The sequence below is a fragment of the Sinocyclocheilus rhinocerous genome, unplaced genomic scaffold, assembly GCF_001515625.1.
Source record: "Sinocyclocheilus rhinocerous isolate Xijiao unplaced genomic scaffold, SAMN03320098_v1.1 scaffold5, whole genome shotgun sequence".
Lineage (NCBI taxonomy): Eukaryota > Metazoa > Chordata > Actinopteri > Cypriniformes > Cyprinidae > Sinocyclocheilus > Sinocyclocheilus rhinocerous.
The window spans coordinates 871,850-890,942 of NW_015661874.1; the positions used below are offsets into that span (position 1 = coordinate 871,850).

At 37.5% G+C, this 19,093-nt stretch overlaps 3 protein-coding genes across 6 annotated transcripts in view; 1 reads left to right on the plus strand and 2 right to left on the minus strand.

The window, feature by feature from the left end:
• Positions 1 to 2,541, plus strand: part of LOC107726691 (uncharacterized) — a 19,293-nt gene extending 16,752 nt beyond the window's left edge. For both annotated transcript variants that reach the window (XM_016536377.1, XM_016536378.1), the window contains exon 12: positions 2,356 to 2,541. In XM_016536377.1, coding sequence (XP_016391863.1) covers positions 2,356 to 2,369 — 14 coding nt within the window. In that variant the 3' untranslated portion in view covers positions 2,370 to 2,541. The remainder of the gene's footprint in view (positions 1 to 2,355) is intronic.
• A 4,928-nt stretch (positions 2,542 to 7,469) lies between these two features.
• On the minus strand, positions 7,470 to 12,207 carry LOC107726665 (uncharacterized). Of its 2 annotated transcripts, none has more exons than XM_016536330.1 (3): positions 12,096 to 12,207; positions 9,850 to 9,910; positions 7,470 to 8,763 (listed from the first exon to the last, which is right to left on the minus strand). In XM_016536330.1, exon 3 carries the CDS (start codon positions 8,734 to 8,736, stop codon positions 7,561 to 7,563), a length of 1,176 nt encoding a protein of 391 aa, XP_016391816.1. In that variant the 5' UTR covers positions 8,737 to 8,763; positions 9,850 to 9,910; positions 12,096 to 12,207; the 3' UTR covers positions 7,470 to 7,560. The 2 variants fall into 2 exon arrangements, with proteins under 2 accessions (XP_016391816.1, XP_016391817.1); XM_016536331.1 differs by lacking the exon at positions 12,096 to 12,207 and adding an exon at positions 11,903 to 12,065.
• Positions 12,208 to 12,667: 460 nt separating this feature from the next.
• Positions 12,668 to 16,157, minus strand: LOC107726664 (uncharacterized). 2 transcript variants are annotated; one of them, XM_016536329.1, is made up of 3 exons: positions 16,051 to 16,157; positions 15,444 to 15,550; positions 12,668 to 14,472 (listed from the first exon to the last, which is right to left on the minus strand). In XM_016536329.1, exon 3 carries the CDS (start codon positions 14,426 to 14,428, stop codon positions 13,247 to 13,249), a length of 1,182 nt encoding a protein of 393 aa, XP_016391815.1. In that variant the 5' UTR covers positions 14,429 to 14,472; positions 15,444 to 15,550; positions 16,051 to 16,157; the 3' UTR covers positions 12,668 to 13,246. The 2 variants fall into 2 exon arrangements, with proteins under 2 accessions (XP_016391815.1, XP_016391814.1); XM_016536328.1 differs by lacking the exon at positions 15,444 to 15,550.
• Positions 16,158 to 19,093: the final 2,936 nt, after the last annotated feature.

Below are 19,093 nucleotides of genomic sequence, written 5' to 3' on the forward strand. Positions count from 1 at the left end.
AATTTGTTAACTGAACTGTGTCTTTTTTGACCTTGGCAATAGCAGTGTCAAGGCTTTTTTGGCTTTGTTTGTTTCTCCTCTAAAGCTTGATTTAATGTCTTGATGTGTTTACAAATGTGATGAATGGTAATTTGCTTGTCTTTACACAGGACGTTTGACCTTTATCACCTGTTGGAAGGCTGAAGTCTGCAGCATGTCTCTGACAGTGTCTCAAGGTTTGACGGTCATCACCATCGCCTCAAACCCGAAGAGCAAATGGCCCGTACTGTGTCAGATTCTGGGTTTTCTGTGCTGCAGTCCAGTCTGTTCTGTGTCTCAGAATATGAAAGGGAAGCTGATGAACATCCACACTGCTCTTGGGGTGAATTAAACAACTGTTTTTTTTTTTATACTTTCATTAGAAGACTTCTGACATTTTAAGTTGATTTTTCATTTTTGAGGTGTATGAACAAATAACTTATTTTTATTTTTTTTATCCATAGACTATGCAGATAATAGTTGGCGTCATCAATATTGTGTTTGGGATTTTGCTTAACAGCCCTTGGATAAGGGGCAACCTTGCAGATTTTGGAGTTGCTTTCTGGATCGGTGGTGTGGTAAGAATTTGTCTTATTCTGCTTATTCTTATGTTTCTAAACCATTACATGTGTAATGAGTGAGTCTTATTAAATCTTATTCAAATTAAATCTGTCTGTTACAAATATGTTTGAGAGGATGAGAAGAGAGAAATATACTGTAAAATGCATGTGCAAATACTTTTGAAGTGTCATGTTTTTGAAAAAAATGTCTAAAATACTTTCTTTACATGTGAGTGTACGTATCTTAATCATTTTCAAAAAAGAGAGGGAAATACACACACGTAGTAACAATTTATTTATTTTTTGCTAAATTTGAAAGTCATAACTTTTTAAAAATAACTATATTAAGAAATAGTAACATTTTATTAATGGTTTGATAAGTTTTAAATAATATGTTTTTTTCTTTATTTACACCACCTGAGCAAGTGGCACAAAAGCATCAAAATACATTTTAAAAGCATATTCAAGTCATTGTTTGAATTGCATTTTCTTTTATTTATAAAGAACATACAGTGGGTACGGAAAGTATTCAGACCCCCTTAAATTTAATAAATTAGTGTTCTGCTATTGACTCATATATTGCTTTTACTTTTTGGGGGGCAGGTCGGACTTTTTATTCATGTAATTTCATAGAATTTGATTTGCTAGTGTTTTATGCCATCAATGACAGATGTGATGCATTTTGATGGTTTTGTTTAGGATAAAATAAAGATGGGTCACAAAACCTAATTTACACTTTTCATTTCAGTGACTATGTTTGGACGCACAGAGGTTTTTAATTGTTTTCTTTTTAGGTCCTTGTAGTTGGAATCGTGACTGTTCTTGCAGCTAAGTTTCCCAGTCCTTTTCTGGTACGTATCATACACTTTATCAGTGTTTGTGGAAGTTATGTTGAGCATCACCAGTTTATATTGTGTGTGTGTTTTACAGCTGGTCATCACAGTGGTTCTGAATGTAGTCAGTGCTGCACTAGCTATCACAGCTGTTGTGCTGTATTCAGTGGACCTGGCAACTGGAAGTGGTCAATACTGTGACACTAATTATTACTCGTCTAACAGCTATGCTGTAACGCCTTCCCCTGAACAGATGAGGAACACCGAGATCTGTGTGCAGTACAAGCATCTCAATAATGTAATGGTTTGATTTGTTTTATTTATTAGATTGTGTAAGATCAAAAGACCAAAGTTGGGGAAGCTATTTTAGTGTGTGGTTTCACAAGATATTGGTAATTTAAAGTTACTAAATGAATCAAATCTTTTGTAAAAGTATTACGTTATACTTCAAGTGGGTAAGGAGGTAATATTTAAAAAATATGTAACTATAGGATTGTATAATTTATAATTCAATCAGAGCAGTATTACTCTGGATCAAAAACAGGGAGGGTTCTTGAATTATATTATTTCAGATTGGATTAGAGCTGATGTTCGTACTGTATTTCTTATAGACCTTATTGACCATTACTTTCCTCAAATGACACTCTGATCTTTACCCACCTCTAGATGATGCTCGGAGGACTCGATATCATGATGATAGTGCTGTCTGTCCTTCAGCTCTGTGTGACCATCAGTTTCTGTGTTTTGACTGGAAAAGCTTTGTGCAAGAAGGATGAAGATGCAAAGGTACTGAATCAGCAGCACTATTACAACAATCAATCAGTCAGATCCACTGATCGTGAGAGTTTCAGAGAGCTGCTCTGTGTGTTCATGATTGTTTGTGGTTTTGCAGTCGGTGGAGGATCCAGAACTTCACAAGCCGCTCCTGGAAGACGCCACTGCTGGTGCTGCATGTTAAAGAAACAAGATATAAAGCAACAAATATATACAGTACATACAACACCTCTCAATATAGTAGTGAGATGATCTCCTATGTTTATTCTTATCAGCTGTTTTCCTTAAACATTTGGTTACTGCTAGAAAATGAGGAGCTGATTTTTGAAATTAGTGTCTTGAGCACTTTGGCATCATTCCTTTTCATATATTATTTGTCTCAAAACTGTTCAAAACTGACCTTAGATGGAGCAGGTTTTCACCCCAATCTGACATTTAAAGCAATAGTTCACCCAGAAATGAAACATTTACTCACCCTCAGGCTATCCAAGGTGTAGATGAGTTTGTTTCTTGATCAAAACAGATTTTTCAGCATTATAGAAATTTAGCATTCCATCACTTGCTCACCAATGGATCCTCTGCAGTGAATGGGTGCCGTCAGAATGAGAGTCCAAACAGCTGATAAAATTATCACAATAATCCACAAGTGATCCACACGACTCCAGTCCATCTGTTAACGTATTGTGAAGGGAAAAGCTGTGTGTTTGTGAGAAACAAATCCACCATTAAGGCATTTTAACTTTAAACCATTGCTTCTGGCCTAAATACAACTTATGCTAAATTTCACCTAATCTGTTCCCAGGAAGAAACAAACTCATCTACATCTTGAATGGCCTTTGGGTGATCAATTTTTTTTGTGAACTATTCCTTTGAGAAAAGTGCATTCTAAGAACACAGTTCTACAATTCAAAATCTGCCTTTATAGTACTGCGCCTGAATGTAGTGAAATATCTCAATCATTTCTCATTTTCAAGGATATTGAAAATCTTTTGCTTACGTAAAGTAAAACATTTCAGAACAACAATGACTTCAGTAGTATCTTTTTGTGGCTGTTTGCACGATTTCACCAACAGGTGGTGTTAAGATGCTTAAGTTTTATGCAAATCATTTGCCTTTGAAAGATACATAACTTTGCCAAGGCTACAATATGATACAGAATTGTGTGTTAAACAACGTTATCAAAAGTAGGAAGAAATTCCACCATTAGCACTCGAAACTCTAAATATTGAAATTAAAAAGCTATTTCACAACATATAAGATCTAATTATCCAAATATGTCGTCATTTTTTCTCTTTCTGTCTAGTTTTCTGTGGTGTTACCATGTGTATAGTTAATCATTCTTTGATGCTTACGTTTAACAACGTTTGCTACCACTTTTGACACTGACAAGATTAATATGTCAAAATAAATACATTTTGATTGTAAAATCACAGCACCTTATATATAGCATCACAAAATAAACTGACAATTCTTTTGCTGTAATTACCGTCTCACTGTCCTTCTTATTTCAAGACTTATTAAAGACAAAAAAATATTGATCTGAGTTTAAATTATTTTTGTGACACGATACAAGAGGCATGAAACTGTAAACTAGCTCATTTACCTGCGCTTCCTCCTGCACTCATTAGTTACTGTTACTGGGAACTCAGTTGTCTTGATCAGGAAAAAACATATCAAGGTAGCTGTTTTTAGATTTAATTTACCGCAGGTACGTCTGCGCTCGAGCTTCAGTGGGATTACAGTGATGCTGAGCCACTTTTGTTCCTTGCAGGAGATTCAGTCATTTAAAGCAGCTGAAATCGTCAGCAAATTATAGTATTATAGTATTTTCATATGCATACAAAGGCATTTATCCTCGCTGTGACATAGTTTCTTGTTTGTGTATTCTGTGATCTTATTTATACAGTCCAGATGGATTTTAAGTTGTTATAGTTTTGCATCAAGAAACAAATTGTTTTTCTTTTTGTTTTAATTGGTCATTTTCCTTTCAGTTAATCAGAATCAGCTTCTGGCATTGGTGCCAGAAGCGTCAGTACTAAGAAAGATGGCAATTATAAACACAGAATAACATAAATATATAGTTCAGTCATGAACCTCTAGATGGCGCATTCTGACGGGGTGTTAACGTAACTGATGATATTCAGAGAGTTAAACGACTTGGCACAAGCTGATTGGTTCATGCTGCATATGCAGCCAATGAGCTTACTGCCTTGCATTTATATGGCTGGCTAGCATTCACTTGAGATTCCTGCAGCGCGCTTTCAGAGTTTCTCTGAAACCCTTCACCTTCCCCAGCTCCACCTGTATAGATCTGCTACGGGGTTATTTTATATGCTATTTGTGCAGCAGCAGCATGTCTTAAATACTCATGGCACCGTATCGCCATATGCATTGGCAGTAGCAAGTTCCTGTACTTGCTTGCAGCAGCAGCAATAATCTACAACTACAGCAATAACCAACAGCAGCAGCAATTCAGCAGCGGTGTAGCAGATCTGTTCCGCCAAGACCAAATACATTGTCATATCCATCACCATGCTAAAATGTTCAGGGAGTTGTCATGATTGAATTACAGTTAAAAGGGCTGTGAGTTTCGAAGGTAAGTGCATGTTTAGATAGTATAAAAATAAGTAAATATGAATTTACAGAGTTAACATACTATATTTTTTAAACATCACAATGGTGCTCGTGAAAAATATGACCTTTGAGGGAAAAATTATATATAGACTTGTATCTGGATGTTTTGGTTCCCAGCACTTTTTATAATTTTGTGGCATGAAAAACCTATAAAATGTTCAGTTTGGAAATGAAATGAGAGTGTGTAAATAATGCCAGCATTTTCATTTTGGGTGAACTATTCCTTTAAGAGTGTGTTTGATGCATTAGTTATTGACTATGGGCCTACTGACAGTAAATTTGATATTCCAGGGTAAAATGAATGAAAACCACTGACACTGCTTAGTCATTATTGACTTCCTTTTAAATTAAATGCCAAATCTGTTTGCTTATTGTCATGCATATGCTATATTACCTATTGAGTTCAGTCATTTCCAGATCTTCTGACCAAGAGCCATGGGTTCCTCTCAAGAAAAACCAAGTTTACTCTTTATGTAGACATTTATCCTTTTTGTATTCAGCTTGTTAGACCAGGAAGAACCTCAGGAAACTGAGGATTTTCCACATCAGCATCCAATCAGGTTGGGTGAGCTTGTGCGTTATTGGAACCACTCGCCTAATAAACATTTATTGGATCTTTTTCAGGCTGAAATTGGCCCAAAATGAAATTATTTCAATGGAGACTGCATTAAGGAAGAACCAAGGTAACATTGAGAGAATAAATGGCTGCAGAATGTATTTTTGCATCTTATGCGAAACCTCATTCCTGAGGTCACCTGATGGGGCCGGACTCAATGTGAGGCACTGCGGCCAAATCATATTCATGGAAAAGTCATTTTGGTCTGATTAAAATAATCTCTTAAGCTATTTACAAGTAGGCTAAGTTTATGCTCCTGAGGTTGAGCAAAATGCACTTGCTTTGTGATTAGTTGGGAACATTTCTAGAGGAAAGAATTTTGCTAAACGGTAAATTTTTTATTTTAAAATTACAAAATCCATTAAAAAATGAATTCCTTCATATTAATACAGTACATTTTGCCCTGTTTTTACAGATTTTTTTTTACAGTGTAGCAGTGTTTTAATATGAATCTCTGGTGTTCATTTATACTGTAATGTTGTTGTCGTTGCGGTTAAATATGAATCGTTGGCATTTTTGTTTTCTATTCTAGGTTTGTTTTTGACCACTGTCATAGGGTGGGACAAATCCTGAGATAATAATAGATCCGTTTGTGGCTCCTGTGCATAATTACAGGGTTTGATGGGTGTCTCACAGTAAATCTATTTCTACTCGCAATTAATCGTTTGACAGCACTACTTAAAATATAAAAAAGAAAATGAATATTCAGTTTGCTTGAGAATATCTAAATATCTAGAAGTGTTTCCGTCAAAGACTTGAAGTTAAAAGCCTGGAAAACTTTGTCAAATCTAGCAATTAGTTCTTCCTCGCAAGTGTTCATAACTTTTAAACACAACTGTGCAAACATCTTGCATACGTGGACGGTCTGTTGGCGAGCCGCCTGAGACTACCTGTATTACCAGCCTACTCCCTAAAACACTACCATCACCTACTAAATACACTAATAAGAGAGTAAAAAACACTTGGTATATTAAAAACACAAATTTGATATATTAAAGTGTTCTTTTACAGCTTTAAAACAAGCAGAGATAAAGGTATTACTAGGAAAAAAAGATGAAAAAGAAAGAAAAGTGTAGAGTACAATAGTTAATTATGGTCATAAGTAGGGATGTAACGATTACCGGTTTGACGATAAATCATGATAAAATTCCCCACGGTTAGTATTACCATTTCATATTTTAATTATCATTAAAACCGTATTAGATTACTGCGATTTGAACAACTCGCGATAAATAAATACTGTCCAGCATAAAGCACAGTTTTAAGTAACAGTCTCACGTGCGCACAGCACAGCACAGCACAGCAGAGTAGTTTCGTTTTGAGTGAAACTGGGCGGAAAAGCTGGGAGGTTTTAAAAGAGTGCTAAGGGAATTATACAAATGAATATATGAATGAATTAATTATATGAATGTACCTCTGAAGGTTCTGACTGTCTTCAGAAACGATTCGATGGCATTTTGTTTTCATCTTCGCTCCATGTAATTCCTAAAGGAAGTGTTCTTAATCGCAATACAGCTTTGTCCACGGAGGTTACCAGCCCCTCACTGCAGAACAAAGATCCAGGGGGCAGGGTTGGATCCACATGTAGGGGGTGGAGATGGTAGGTTTAGGGGTGGAGATGGGTGGGTTTAGGGATCAGGGGGTGGAGATGGGTAGGTTTAGGTTTATGTAAGATGGGAGGAGTTGGATCTGGATCCAACCTCGCCCCCTGGATCTTGTGTTCTGCAGTGGGGACCATCTCGAGGTTATGGGAAACAGCTCTAATTCAGCTTTTCCATGAACGCCACCTGCTGTCAGCGAGTGGATTTACAGAGACTTATATTTACTTTCAGCCTGTGTGCGGTTTCTGTCTGGCCAAAAATTGACCAAATTTGCATGCCCTGCTGTAAATTTTGACCGGTTGATGGAAAAACAAGCTTATGTGGATTCTACACATTTAAACAATTCAGATAAGTTATTTAGAATTATTTATGGACCAGATAAAATACATATAATCATTTATTAATCAATGATCATTTTGACATTGCTATAATTTTGGTCACTATAATCGTGACAAGAAATTTTCATACCGTTACATCCCTAGATAAGTCATAACCTAACAGAGGTTAAGTAGTCTCCTCCTTGTTTAAGCAGAATGAAGAAAGACATGGAAGTTCTTGAACTCCTCAAAGAAGTGCAGCTCGTCAGAGAAGCTGCTGGAGAAGCCCAGATTTTTGCATGAGGTCTTGATTGTGTGAACCACACAGACAGGGATTGTCTCAAAAAGCTGTTCAGCCAACGGCGTCATTGTGACCTTCTTCTGCTCCGAAATCAGGCTCTGTATCCGGGCTTTATCGACAGGTTCCGGCGAGGCGCTGAAGGAGACCACAACGTTTAGCTTGTCATCTGACGATGGCACCTGAAAGCGACTCTTTCCCGTCAAACCGTGGAAGTCTTTCTTGTTGGTGAACAGGCCGGTGGGGGAGTTAAAGACGCGGACTGACCAGCAAACCCAGTCGTACTTCTTTTTCAGGTGCTCTACCAGCAAGTCAGCCAGTTGCTGATTGCTTTTGTCGCTTTGGTCTCTCACTATGCGTTTGGCGTCCAGCTCGGCCTGCGTCGGAAAGCTGTTGATGCAGTCTTCAATCACGATGTTCATTTTATTCTGCACCACTTTCATCTTCTCGCTCCAATCTTGAAGCAGCTTCTCCTCATCGTCATTGCCTTTCAATGCTGAGTGTCCCAGTAAGGCGATCAAACCGACGCAGAACAACTTTTTGAGGGTAGCGCAAAACTCCTCCACCGCCCTGCGGCTCTTCTGCTCGTAATTCAGAGTGATTTCCAGCACAGACTGTCCTGAGAAGTTATCTCCGGTTACAGCGTTGTAAAGAGTGTGCAGGTTTTTATCACCCCCTGCCCTGTTGAAGTGCTCCAGGAACGTTTTCTTTCTGACCTCTCTGAATTTAGGTTTCGCATTCAGGACGTCCATGAATTTGCGGAATTGGTTGGTCAGGTTCTCCTCCACGGAGAAATAGGTGGCATCTACGCCGCTCTTCTTGATCTCCTGGTTTATCTGCTGGACTTCTTCAGAAACGACTTCCAGGCGATCTCGCACTTTCTGGAACTGCTCCTTCATGTACTCGGCCTCTTTGCTTTCCACGTTATCCAGTGCCAGCTTCACGATCGGAGCTGCGATGGAGAACACGGGGAACAGATCTCCAGCAATGCTGGCCACCACTTCTGCGCCCTGCTCAAACACTTCCATGACTGTTTCGACAACATCCTTCTTCTGTGCAACAAGTTCCTGCAGCTGCTCGGCCATCTTTCAGTTTCAACAGCAAAAATGTCTCTGTTTAAAATGAGATCATTACATAAGAAATTACAAGAAATAATACTTGAAACACCATGATTGTAATTTCAGCATGTTAAAGGGGTCATATGATGCTGCTAAAAAGAACATTATTTTGTGTATTTGGTGTAATGAAATGTGTTTATGCGGTTTAAGGTTCAAAAAACACATTATTTTCCACATACTATACATTATTGTTTCTCCTCTATGCCCCGCCTTTCGTCGATTTTTACAAAGCTCATCGGTCTGAAAAGCGAGGTGTGCTGTGATTGGCCAGCTATCCAGTGCGTTGTGATTGGCCGAATACCTCAAGCGTGTGACGGAAATGTTACGCCCCTTACCATATTGTGATGCCGTGTCCCGGCCGGAGCAACGAGACAAAAACATTAAAACCCATTATAAACGAGGCATTTGTTGCATCCAGTGGGGACATAATTACGGATTATAATGACTTATACTGTCTTTTTACACGTTGCGTTGCATCGCGCCGTGTAAACATAAAAACATGTCTGCATTCGTGATCTGAGAAATTACAAACAACAAGCACTACTCTACACTGCTCAAAACTCAAACGTTAGAATCATCAGTGGCAAATCCTTTAAATTAAAACTTACTTACAGTCTGTGAGTCAGAACAGCCGGCATTGTAGTCTACTCTCCCAGGAAACAGTCCTCCATAAAATGCACTGCACACATCTGAATATTTGGGTTGAACTGTTCTGGAACAGTGTTGTAAATACAACTTAACCACTGATTTCTAGTCGTGTCCTCTTTTGATTTTTTTTTTTACTATTCCTTTAAGGCTCTGATTTACTGAGGCTACTAATTTGCTTGTGCAATCTAACAAGTTGTATAGGGCTTCAAGGCCATATTGCGGGTGATTTACTACGAAATATTCAAAACCACACCCATATTTAAAGGAGGCTTTTACATGTGGTAATACCAAATGTTAGCCAGTTAGTGCATTTCAACATTTTTTATTTTGTAAAAACAGAGAAAACATGTTATTTTCTTAACTGAAAGACTAAGTCAGCTTTAGTAAGCGAGGCCTTTGTCTTCTGAGAGTGGTATACGGAAAGAAACTTACATGTGTCAGTCCTCGTTTCCTCTCAACCTTTGAGTGGTCAGTGTGAGTCAGGGTGGGCTTGCTGTAAAAAGATAAGGGAAATGAGAAATGTGTTATACAAACCATAAAAGCAGCAACAATACACATCAGGTGTATGCACACATGCTAACAGATGCGTGCTCTCACTGACAACCACACCTACACATTCATGAAAGAAATGGGCCAGATGCATTCATTCAATTCAAACATGCACTAAAAGAATGGTCAAATAATGTTTAAACACTTAGTGACACAGTATGCTATACGTAATAATACAGAGGACAGTTGTTTCAGTTGGAAACAGTTCAAATGGATTTCCCCTTTTCCAAATGTTAATGATGCAACACAGAGTAGGTCAATACAAAGCTTTGCTTTTTTGTTAAGAGAACAAAGTAGTGTGTTAGGTCATTTTTAAACTTCCTAGTAGATCATATGCACTACCAGTCCAAAGTTTGGACATACTTGACTGACTAAATGTCTTGTGATCTAAAGGTTTGCGCTTAAATCTAAATAGTTTCTATATACAAATAGTTTTTTCAAAACAAAATAAATTAATAATTTTAATGCCTTTCACATTATTTGAAAATGTGGAAAAAGTGATAAAGTTTGGAGTAGGTGTATGCAAATTTTTGAATGGTAGCGTAATGTTAAATAAACCAAATAAGATCATATTCTCTTTCATAAGATGTATGAATATATGTTTACAATTAGGGCTGCACGATTAATCGCATGCGATATTTAACGCGCATTTATATACAATACAACAGTACGATTATGATAGCATTCACCAAAACTGATGATTTTCCATTAACGTTTCTGGCTGCTGCCAACACAGGTGTGGAAATGATTAGCAGGCTAGTTCAACTAGCTGAGCAAGAACCTTTTTTTCCAAAGCACCTCAGTAACCATCGAAACAAGACAAGGAAAACACCATGTCAGCTTCTCTCCAGACATCCGCATTATGCTCTTTTTCACTGGGCAGCAGCTACAAAATTCCAGCGTTTACAAGATATAATCTCAGTAATGTCGCAGTGTTTACCACTCAACCAAAATAGACCTGTATGCATATTTGAAATGCTGACCATTGTAAAGATCTGTTGGCAGCATGGATCATACAAAATACACTAAGTGGGCCCCTTAACTAATAGCCTCAACTGAATTCATAACACGCATATTAAAAAAGTCAGATCTCCTATATGGGTTACAATCTAACATATGATCAAATTATTTGGTTACAATTTTAGATGTAGTTAATGTAGCTGAAAATATGTTACAAGTAAATATCTGTTTATGAGACAAAATATTCAAAGATTTCAGATAAAACTGGAATAAATTCATGATCTCAGGCCTGTAATTTAACTACATTAACGCTGTCTCAAATACTTGATTCTGATTGGTTAATCGCAGGCCGGCTGTCAAATATAACCGTTGTCCAGGGCAACTGACCGTTCGTCCAGAAAACGTTGTGCCCTTCGCGGTTGTTGCAAATAATTTCAGCTGAATAATATTTCACATGTAATACTTAATGTGTGTGTGTATATATATATATATATATATTGTTATTTCTATGTTTGTTTGTTAAGCAGTCGGGGTATAATACGTGGAACAGCGTAATGTCAGTTCGTAATTTTCGCAAAATAAACGGCTTCAGAGACACGAGACCCCTTTCGCGGTTTATTTTGCGATAACGACCGACTGACTCTACCTGCACCCCCGCTGACGCAAAGGTAGGTTAATCACTCCTTGTTTTTCTCAGGATACAGATTAGTTCATACCAAAATGTCCACTGACACTTAAGAAAAGAAAGGATAGCGAATAAATGTTACTTCAGATAGGATTTAGTTCACCTATCAGGCTGGAAAAGCTAATACAATGCCTGTAGACATGAACACTTCCTGGTTTAGACTGCAACCCACCGATAAGAGTCAAACAAACACCCAGAGTTCTTCAGAACGGTAACAAATGCGATTAAATTACAGAGAAGTTCATTTTATTTTATAACTGAATTTTAAGTGAATTCAGTTATGCAACTCACTCGTGTTTAAAACACATCGACGTAGCGAGCTGGAGAAAATGTAACAGGCGGACAGCAGCAGACTGTGAAGAGAAACGCCCAAAAACTTTTCATGAGTAAAAACTGAAAGTACAGCGCCCAGACCAACGAAATCGTCACGATACTGACGTTTAGACGAGAGAACACATTAGTTCTGTTATGAACCAAAACTCACCTTCCAATCGATCACAAATGGCTTTGAATAAAATAAAGCAAAAGTTCACGCTGATCTGTCTCGCTCAGCGTCTGATCATGCGCTGGTTCTTCTCTAAGCGCGTGGCACACCCTTCAACTACACTCTAAAGGAATTTCAAGTATTGTCCTTTATCCATTACAAAATTTACCATTGTAACATAGTTTCCAACAAAATATGATGTATGGTTTACGTGTCTGGTGTAAAAGAAATATTTAAGTATAAAAAGTACAAAATGTACCATGGTTTACACTAAATTACCATAGTACATCTTTTGTTACTATTGTAAGAAATTGACTGAAGTATAGTCATTTACCAGTTAGAATGTACCACAGTGACCATAGTTTTCACAACAATACCATATTGTAGTTCAATAATTCAAGTGTTGTCCTTTTATTATATATAATATGTTTACCATAGTAAGTTTTGTAAGGGGAAATCATTTAAAATTCTTTTATGTCTCTTATACATTACTTTTAAAATATGAACCTTATATTAACCTTGCAAATGAAAACAAAGCTGTGACAGATTGACATACAGTAAGTTTATTTAAAAAAAGTACAATGTCTGTAAGGTATAATAAGGTCTATATTTTAAACCCATTTGGATAGCTTTCTAAATTTCTAGATCGTAGTTGTTTTATTTCTGATTAGATACCATCATAAACAAGAAACGGACATGATTCCTGGATTACAGAGTGTATATATAGCTAGTTAACTGAATGCTCATCATAACATTTTTCCAGTAATGACTTTTACTACAATCTAAAGTTTAAATGGAATGCTGTAAACACTACGACTAACAATGAAACCCCAATGAGTCTGTTGATCGTTGAAGTTTTTTCCACTCAACCGCTCTTTCAAATGTATTTGAAACTACAAAACAACAGCTTCTATCTGAAATGTCCACATTTATGTTTGGTCACACACGCATATATTTATCTTTATGGTCCTTTTATGCACTGACATGCGAAAATAAAGTGAACCAGCATTAATATACTTTTTCATTGTAGGTCCGCAGTAACAATTCAGTCATCGTTTGCTTTATAATGCTCGACTATTTAATACAATCAGAATTTCTAAACCAGAAGTATATACGTAGAAGACTGATCCCCAATTCAATTTTTCACATGTCTATTCAGAATGAATGCACAGGTATGCCCTTTTGTGCCTCCCAAAGTAGAAACATTCTGGCTGGAAGTTGTTTTTCTCTTCTACTTTCTTATAGCAGCTAATGGCATGGACCACAGTGTTGGGAAGCAACTTCCACAGTGTCTGAGCCACAGACTGCATGTTCCCCTTCAACTTTTGCATCTCTATCTGATCTACAATCTGGCTCTTGTTAATCGGTTTTGGGTCTGCACTGAAAGACACCACGATTCTGATGTTGTTTGGGGTCAGAAGATCAAAAAAGTTGCCACCTCCACCACTTCCATGGTACTTTTTGCCAGCGAGCCAATTCCAGAAGAATATGCCGCTGTGGTTGAAGACCCGAACTGACCAGAAAACCCAGTAATATTTCTTCGCAAGGATATCCAGTATAAATCCTGTGAATTCTGGGTCAACATTGGCTTGTCGCTCCAGAAGTTGACGCTCCACATCCGTTTTGGCCTGCAGAGGGAAATTCTCAATGCAGTCATCCACCGTCGCTTTCATGCGTGTCTCTACGTCTTCCATGCGATCCTGCCATTTCTTCACCATGCCCTCGCCTACTGCTCCCTCTTTCAGGGCGGCGTGACCCATGACTGCTATAATTCCCATGACAAATATCTTCTTCAGTCTGGCACAGAACTCCTCCACTGGCTTCCTGCTCCTTTGCTCTGTGGTCACCACCGTGTCCAACATGGCATCTCCAGAGATATTCTCTCCAGTTACAGCATTGTACAAAGAATCAATGTTCAGATCACCACCAGTGTTCTCATACTGGGTTATAAACTTCTCCTTCTTTTTCTCCTTGAACTTGGGCTTAGCATTGACAAAGTCTTGAAACTTCTCATACTGACTGATTATCTTCGCCTCGTGGTCAAAGTTCTGCTTATTCATGGTCGTCCGCTGCATCTCCAAAGCAATTTGGTCGATTTCATCTTGAATACCTTCAAGTTTCTGGTTGATCTTTTCAAACTGCTCAGCAAGAAACTTGGCCTCTTTGCCTTCTGGGTTTCCGAGGAGCTCGGCCGAGGCCAAAAACACGGCCTCCAGGATGGGGTGGAACTGTCCCACGGTGGCTGCTAAAACCTCGCAGCTTTGCCCCATGATTTCCACTCCTTTCTCGATCTTGTCCTTGTTCTCCAAAACCCATTCTTCCACCCGATTCATTGTGGTTCAAAGCAGAGAGACCGTCTTATCCTTCTTACCCTTGTCTGTAACATATCAAGGCATATATATCATAAAGTGGAAGCCACAACATAAAAATCTATACTAAAATCAATGCAGACATTTCTAAGGGTCATATTTGTTTGCTCAGGATGGGACCTTAACAGTAACCTAAGATGGATTGGACAGCCAGACCACAGGGGCAGAAATACCAGAGTGTTTGTACATTTATACATGTTTCCCATGGGCCCGAGCCATTTAAAAAAAAAAGAAAAAAGAAACATTTCTGGTCTTGTTCGGGCATGTCCTGTTCCACCTTACACCCCACCAGCTAAGTCTAAGCAAATTATACAACAATAAAGGCAGATCAGTGAGATCAGGTGTCTACTATAAGAATTAGAGCCAAACATGCTAAAAGGTTTTTTTGTGCTTCAGGCACACTTTATTATTAGTATTATGAGCACACAGTCGTCGTGAATTGGAGAGCTGTTCGCTCCCCTTCTTTGGGGAATAATTCAGCATTTAAACCCCAGATTTATAGCAAAGCAGAGGAGAATTTGACGGCTTTAGCTGTTAAGCATTTCAGGACATTTCTGGGCACTTCGATTACACAAGGGAGATGATCTCACACTCGTATCTAATTTCCTAGGACTCAGTATACAGAAAAAAAGGCACACCCAGATCTGAGAAAATCTGTAACCAGTACACTTGTCCTGCGGTGAAACCATATTCTACACCATATGATTTTTACATACAAAATAAACACAAATAAAAATACAAGACTAAACCTGACATTTGATAAACGTATTTCAAAGATCAAAGACTTAATTTGCCTCTGTTGCAATAATGTCTCACATAATGATTTAGTGGATTATGTGAACAATTATGGGAATTCAGTAGCTATTATTATTATGAATGATAAGCATGTAGAACTTGTATATGGAATTTATGACTCAACCATGCATCTTTTAAAGGAGCATTCTGATCTCAATGGAATTAGGAGCAAAACAATACTTACTGAACAATACAATGATCCTGATTGTTTCAAGTCCTCCTTTGTAAGAATAATTAAGATGGCTTTGAAATTAAAACTCCAGGATGTGTCCGATTTGAGAAAGAAAATGACTTCATAAGAAAATAAGTTTCAAAGAAATTCAGTCTAATAATTTGTATCAAAAAACAGTTTTTGATGGTTCTACTCTGTGGAAAAAAGGAAAGGAACCAACCAACTGATTCTAAAAAAGAGGAACTGTTCAAGTTCAAAGCCACATCCCTTATTTCTATCCAAATGCTGCTTAGAGCTTTGTGGCAGTCAGTATATTGACTTAAGCACAACATCCAGTATTATATGGACATAATATGGCAGGATGTTGTGCTTAAGTCAATATTGACTGGCATCAAAATCACAATGATTCCCACAAAGTGTCTTCTCCAACTGTTCATGACAAAAAGCATAGATCATAAGCCAGCTATTTTTATTTTTGTATTTTGTGACTTTTTATTGAATGCTCTATAAGTTTTTTTAAGTTGTGCCAATAAAATAACAAAAGATGAAAAAAGAGAAAGGAAAGGATGATAAATGGAAATGGACAAAGGCAAAATAAAAATAAAAAATAAAGACTCACCGTTAGTCTGGTGAAATGTTCAGAGGTGTTCTCCAGTGTTCCAACAGAGTCCAACTAAAAGCACCAGCCTCCCAGGGTCCACATATATATATAGACTCTCTCCTGCGGCACTCCCCCTTCAGATTAACTCCATCCCCTGCCAGCATTCCTCTGAGCCCACTACAAGAGACGAGAGACAGGCACACAGACAGATAACATCCTGTAAACATGCCTTCTATGAGAAAAATCAGCATGTAGTGGTATAGTCCCAGAAATGCTTAGAAGCGTCTTTCCATTTTAAACATCCTGCATGCTCTGCCCTTCTACACGGGTTGTCATGGGTACAGACACTCACAGTGGCTTCTATGCGAGACGATATGGTAAACTGAATATATTATAATTGTTTTAAATTGTAAGCAATTTTCACAATATTACTATTTTTTACTGTATTTTTGATCAAATAAATATAGCCTTTGGCGAGCATAAAAGATTACAAAAAACATTAAAATATATATAATTTTATATATAATATAAACCCTCTTATTCTGAATTAAATGACAAAGAGAAAAATATAGGCCTATTTTTTTTCCCCTCAAAACAAGAATTATTCCCATTACACATTTGTCCACTGCAATTTGAATGTTGAAAGTGTGCTTCCATAAATAAAAATCATAACGATGTATAAAAATAACGTGATGTACCAGAATTGTGTGTATGTCAAATATAAGTAATTTGCGTATAATATCACACTCTGAATAGCCCAAACTGTAGTGGACACCATGCATCAGAGGGATACATTTTTTTTTTGCAAATAAATAAGCTGCAGTCTTCAAATTGTTCTTCTTTTAGGAGACTTCGGCGAGCAAGATGCCAATCTAAAATTTGTGTGAAAACAGCCCTTGGGGCCCCGATGCTTCTAGGTCACTTCCGTGTTCCGTCACACTGCTTTACATGCCAAAGAAAGACTCTACTGTTTACGGCATGGCAGGCGAACAAACCCAGAGCCTTTGTGCCGAAGCGGTCGCTGGGACACACTGGCATGCATTGACTCGTCTGTAGAAGAACAGGGGGCTGTTGTGGATTACAGAGGGTCTGGCTTTAGCATTTCAAATCTTCATGTCACTGTTAGATCTTGCACTATGCAAATCAGTTGTGCTCATAAACAATGATGAACACCATAATGCAGGGTGCGATTGCTGTTGCACATGCATGAGAAACAGTAAAACGGGCCTAGAGTGTGTTGTGGCAGGTTAAGATCCATAATTTCCAAAAATATCTATTAGACGTACAATCAAATGACTAATGCACATAATTCCTAACTTTAAGAATGAAACTTCTCTTCCCATATTGTACAGACATGCATGATACCTCAAATTGTAGAGTGCTATTACTTTTCACCAGCATTGACTTAGAAAGCACACAGAATACCATAGCAACACTCTAGAATTAAAGAAAATGTAAGCATATAGTTTGATTTGTTAATGGTCTCTTTGTCTAAAGCACATCAGTCGACCACACACTATTAGGTAAAGATGATCTGAAATATTAAAGCAATGAATGAATGACTGAAAACAGCTTTCATATCTTGTAGTGTGTTTCCTAGCCGTTCTCTGTATTTGAAATCCCTGCTCATGCTTTATTTTTTTCTAATTTAGCATGAGTCATGATGCAAAGTTATAAAAAAGAGGATTAAGATTTGACTTTGGTTTGAACAACAACAACAACAAATGTTATGCAAGGTGTGCAAGAAAGGGCAGCATAGTTCACTGCATGAATTTATCATCAATAATATTTATTATGAGCATTGAATTAAAGTAAATGGAAAATGTGAGATGTGATTTATGCACAACACAAGTTTATTGCTTACGCTCAGGGGTTTTGAGAAACAGATATGAGCAATATTAATAGTGTTGCTTGCTTCAGCAATCGCCACAATAACATTAGCTTTATGCCACATGATATATTTTAAATCTTATCCTCATCTTAAATATAAAACTGCTAACATTTATTAGTAAATTCTAAAATGATAGTTACATCTCGTGTTCAGAATCTTGTGAAACAGTGATGTTTACAGTGAAGTGCTTATGTATATGCAGCCACAAGATGTCACTTCGGTTCAGATAGATTTCTTATTTACATGAAGCAAAATTTGATGTAGTATAAAAAGTCAAGCTTTTTATTGTTCATTTTACAAATCTGTATAGTAGACAATGAATCAGATTTTTTTAGCATGTCTAAGCAGTGGTCGAATTGTACAAATATTTCAGGGTGGATGGTGTGGTCAGTTTCTTGTTATAAAAACTTAACTCATACGTGGGTATTTCTGTCTTTCATTGCTTGAATTATAAGGGCATTCTAACTGTATTCCAACAGGCTTCATCACGCAGTGAATGCTTTTGGACTCTCAAGACGTTTTTTTGTTTGGTTTTTGCAAAGTCGGTGACTCGATAATGTCAGCTCTACTATCATCTCTCAATCCCTCACAGTCACACATACAGCACAATAACACAATGTCGAGGAATGTCTTTAAATTATAATCAAGGGGAAATCATACCTTTTCTGTTGTCTTCTTTTTAAAGAACTTCAAAAGTTGCACTTGAACCATTTTGCGCGAAAAATGACGAAAAATTGCTTCCTCTTGTGAGCAGATTACAGTACCGAGTTCTGATTGGCGATTCGCCGCTATTTAGTTTGTGAATTATCATAAGTAGAGAATTTTAACATTTCATTTGCATGATAAGTTTTACATAATACACATCATTAATCTAAATGGGGATGGTAAGGGGGGATGGTGGGTTTACCATGATGCTTTTTGTCATTTTTTTCAACCAGGGGGATACCATCCCCCCTCAATTCGAGCCCTGTGCCTAAGAGTAAATTGTGGGAATTATTTTATGTGTGAATTAGCTGCAGGCCATGTTGACTAACTGTTAAATTGGAATTATTCAGACAGGTTTGTCCTCTTAATTGAAACTAGGGCTGTGCAATATATCGAAATATCGCAAATGTACATATCGCAATATGCATATCGCTACAGCTTGCAATATTTGGGGCCATGAACAAA

What these genes read in the sequence shown, in the direction of transcription:
- LOC107726664 (XM_016536328.1), bottom strand. Translation starts at nt 14,428, where the DNA reads ATGAATCGGGTGGAAGAATGGGTTTTGGAGAACAAGGACAAGATCGAG.
- LOC107726665 (XM_016536330.1), bottom strand. Translation starts at nt 8,736, where the DNA reads ATGGCCGAGCAGCTGCAGGAACTTGTTGCACAGAAGAAGGATGTTGTC.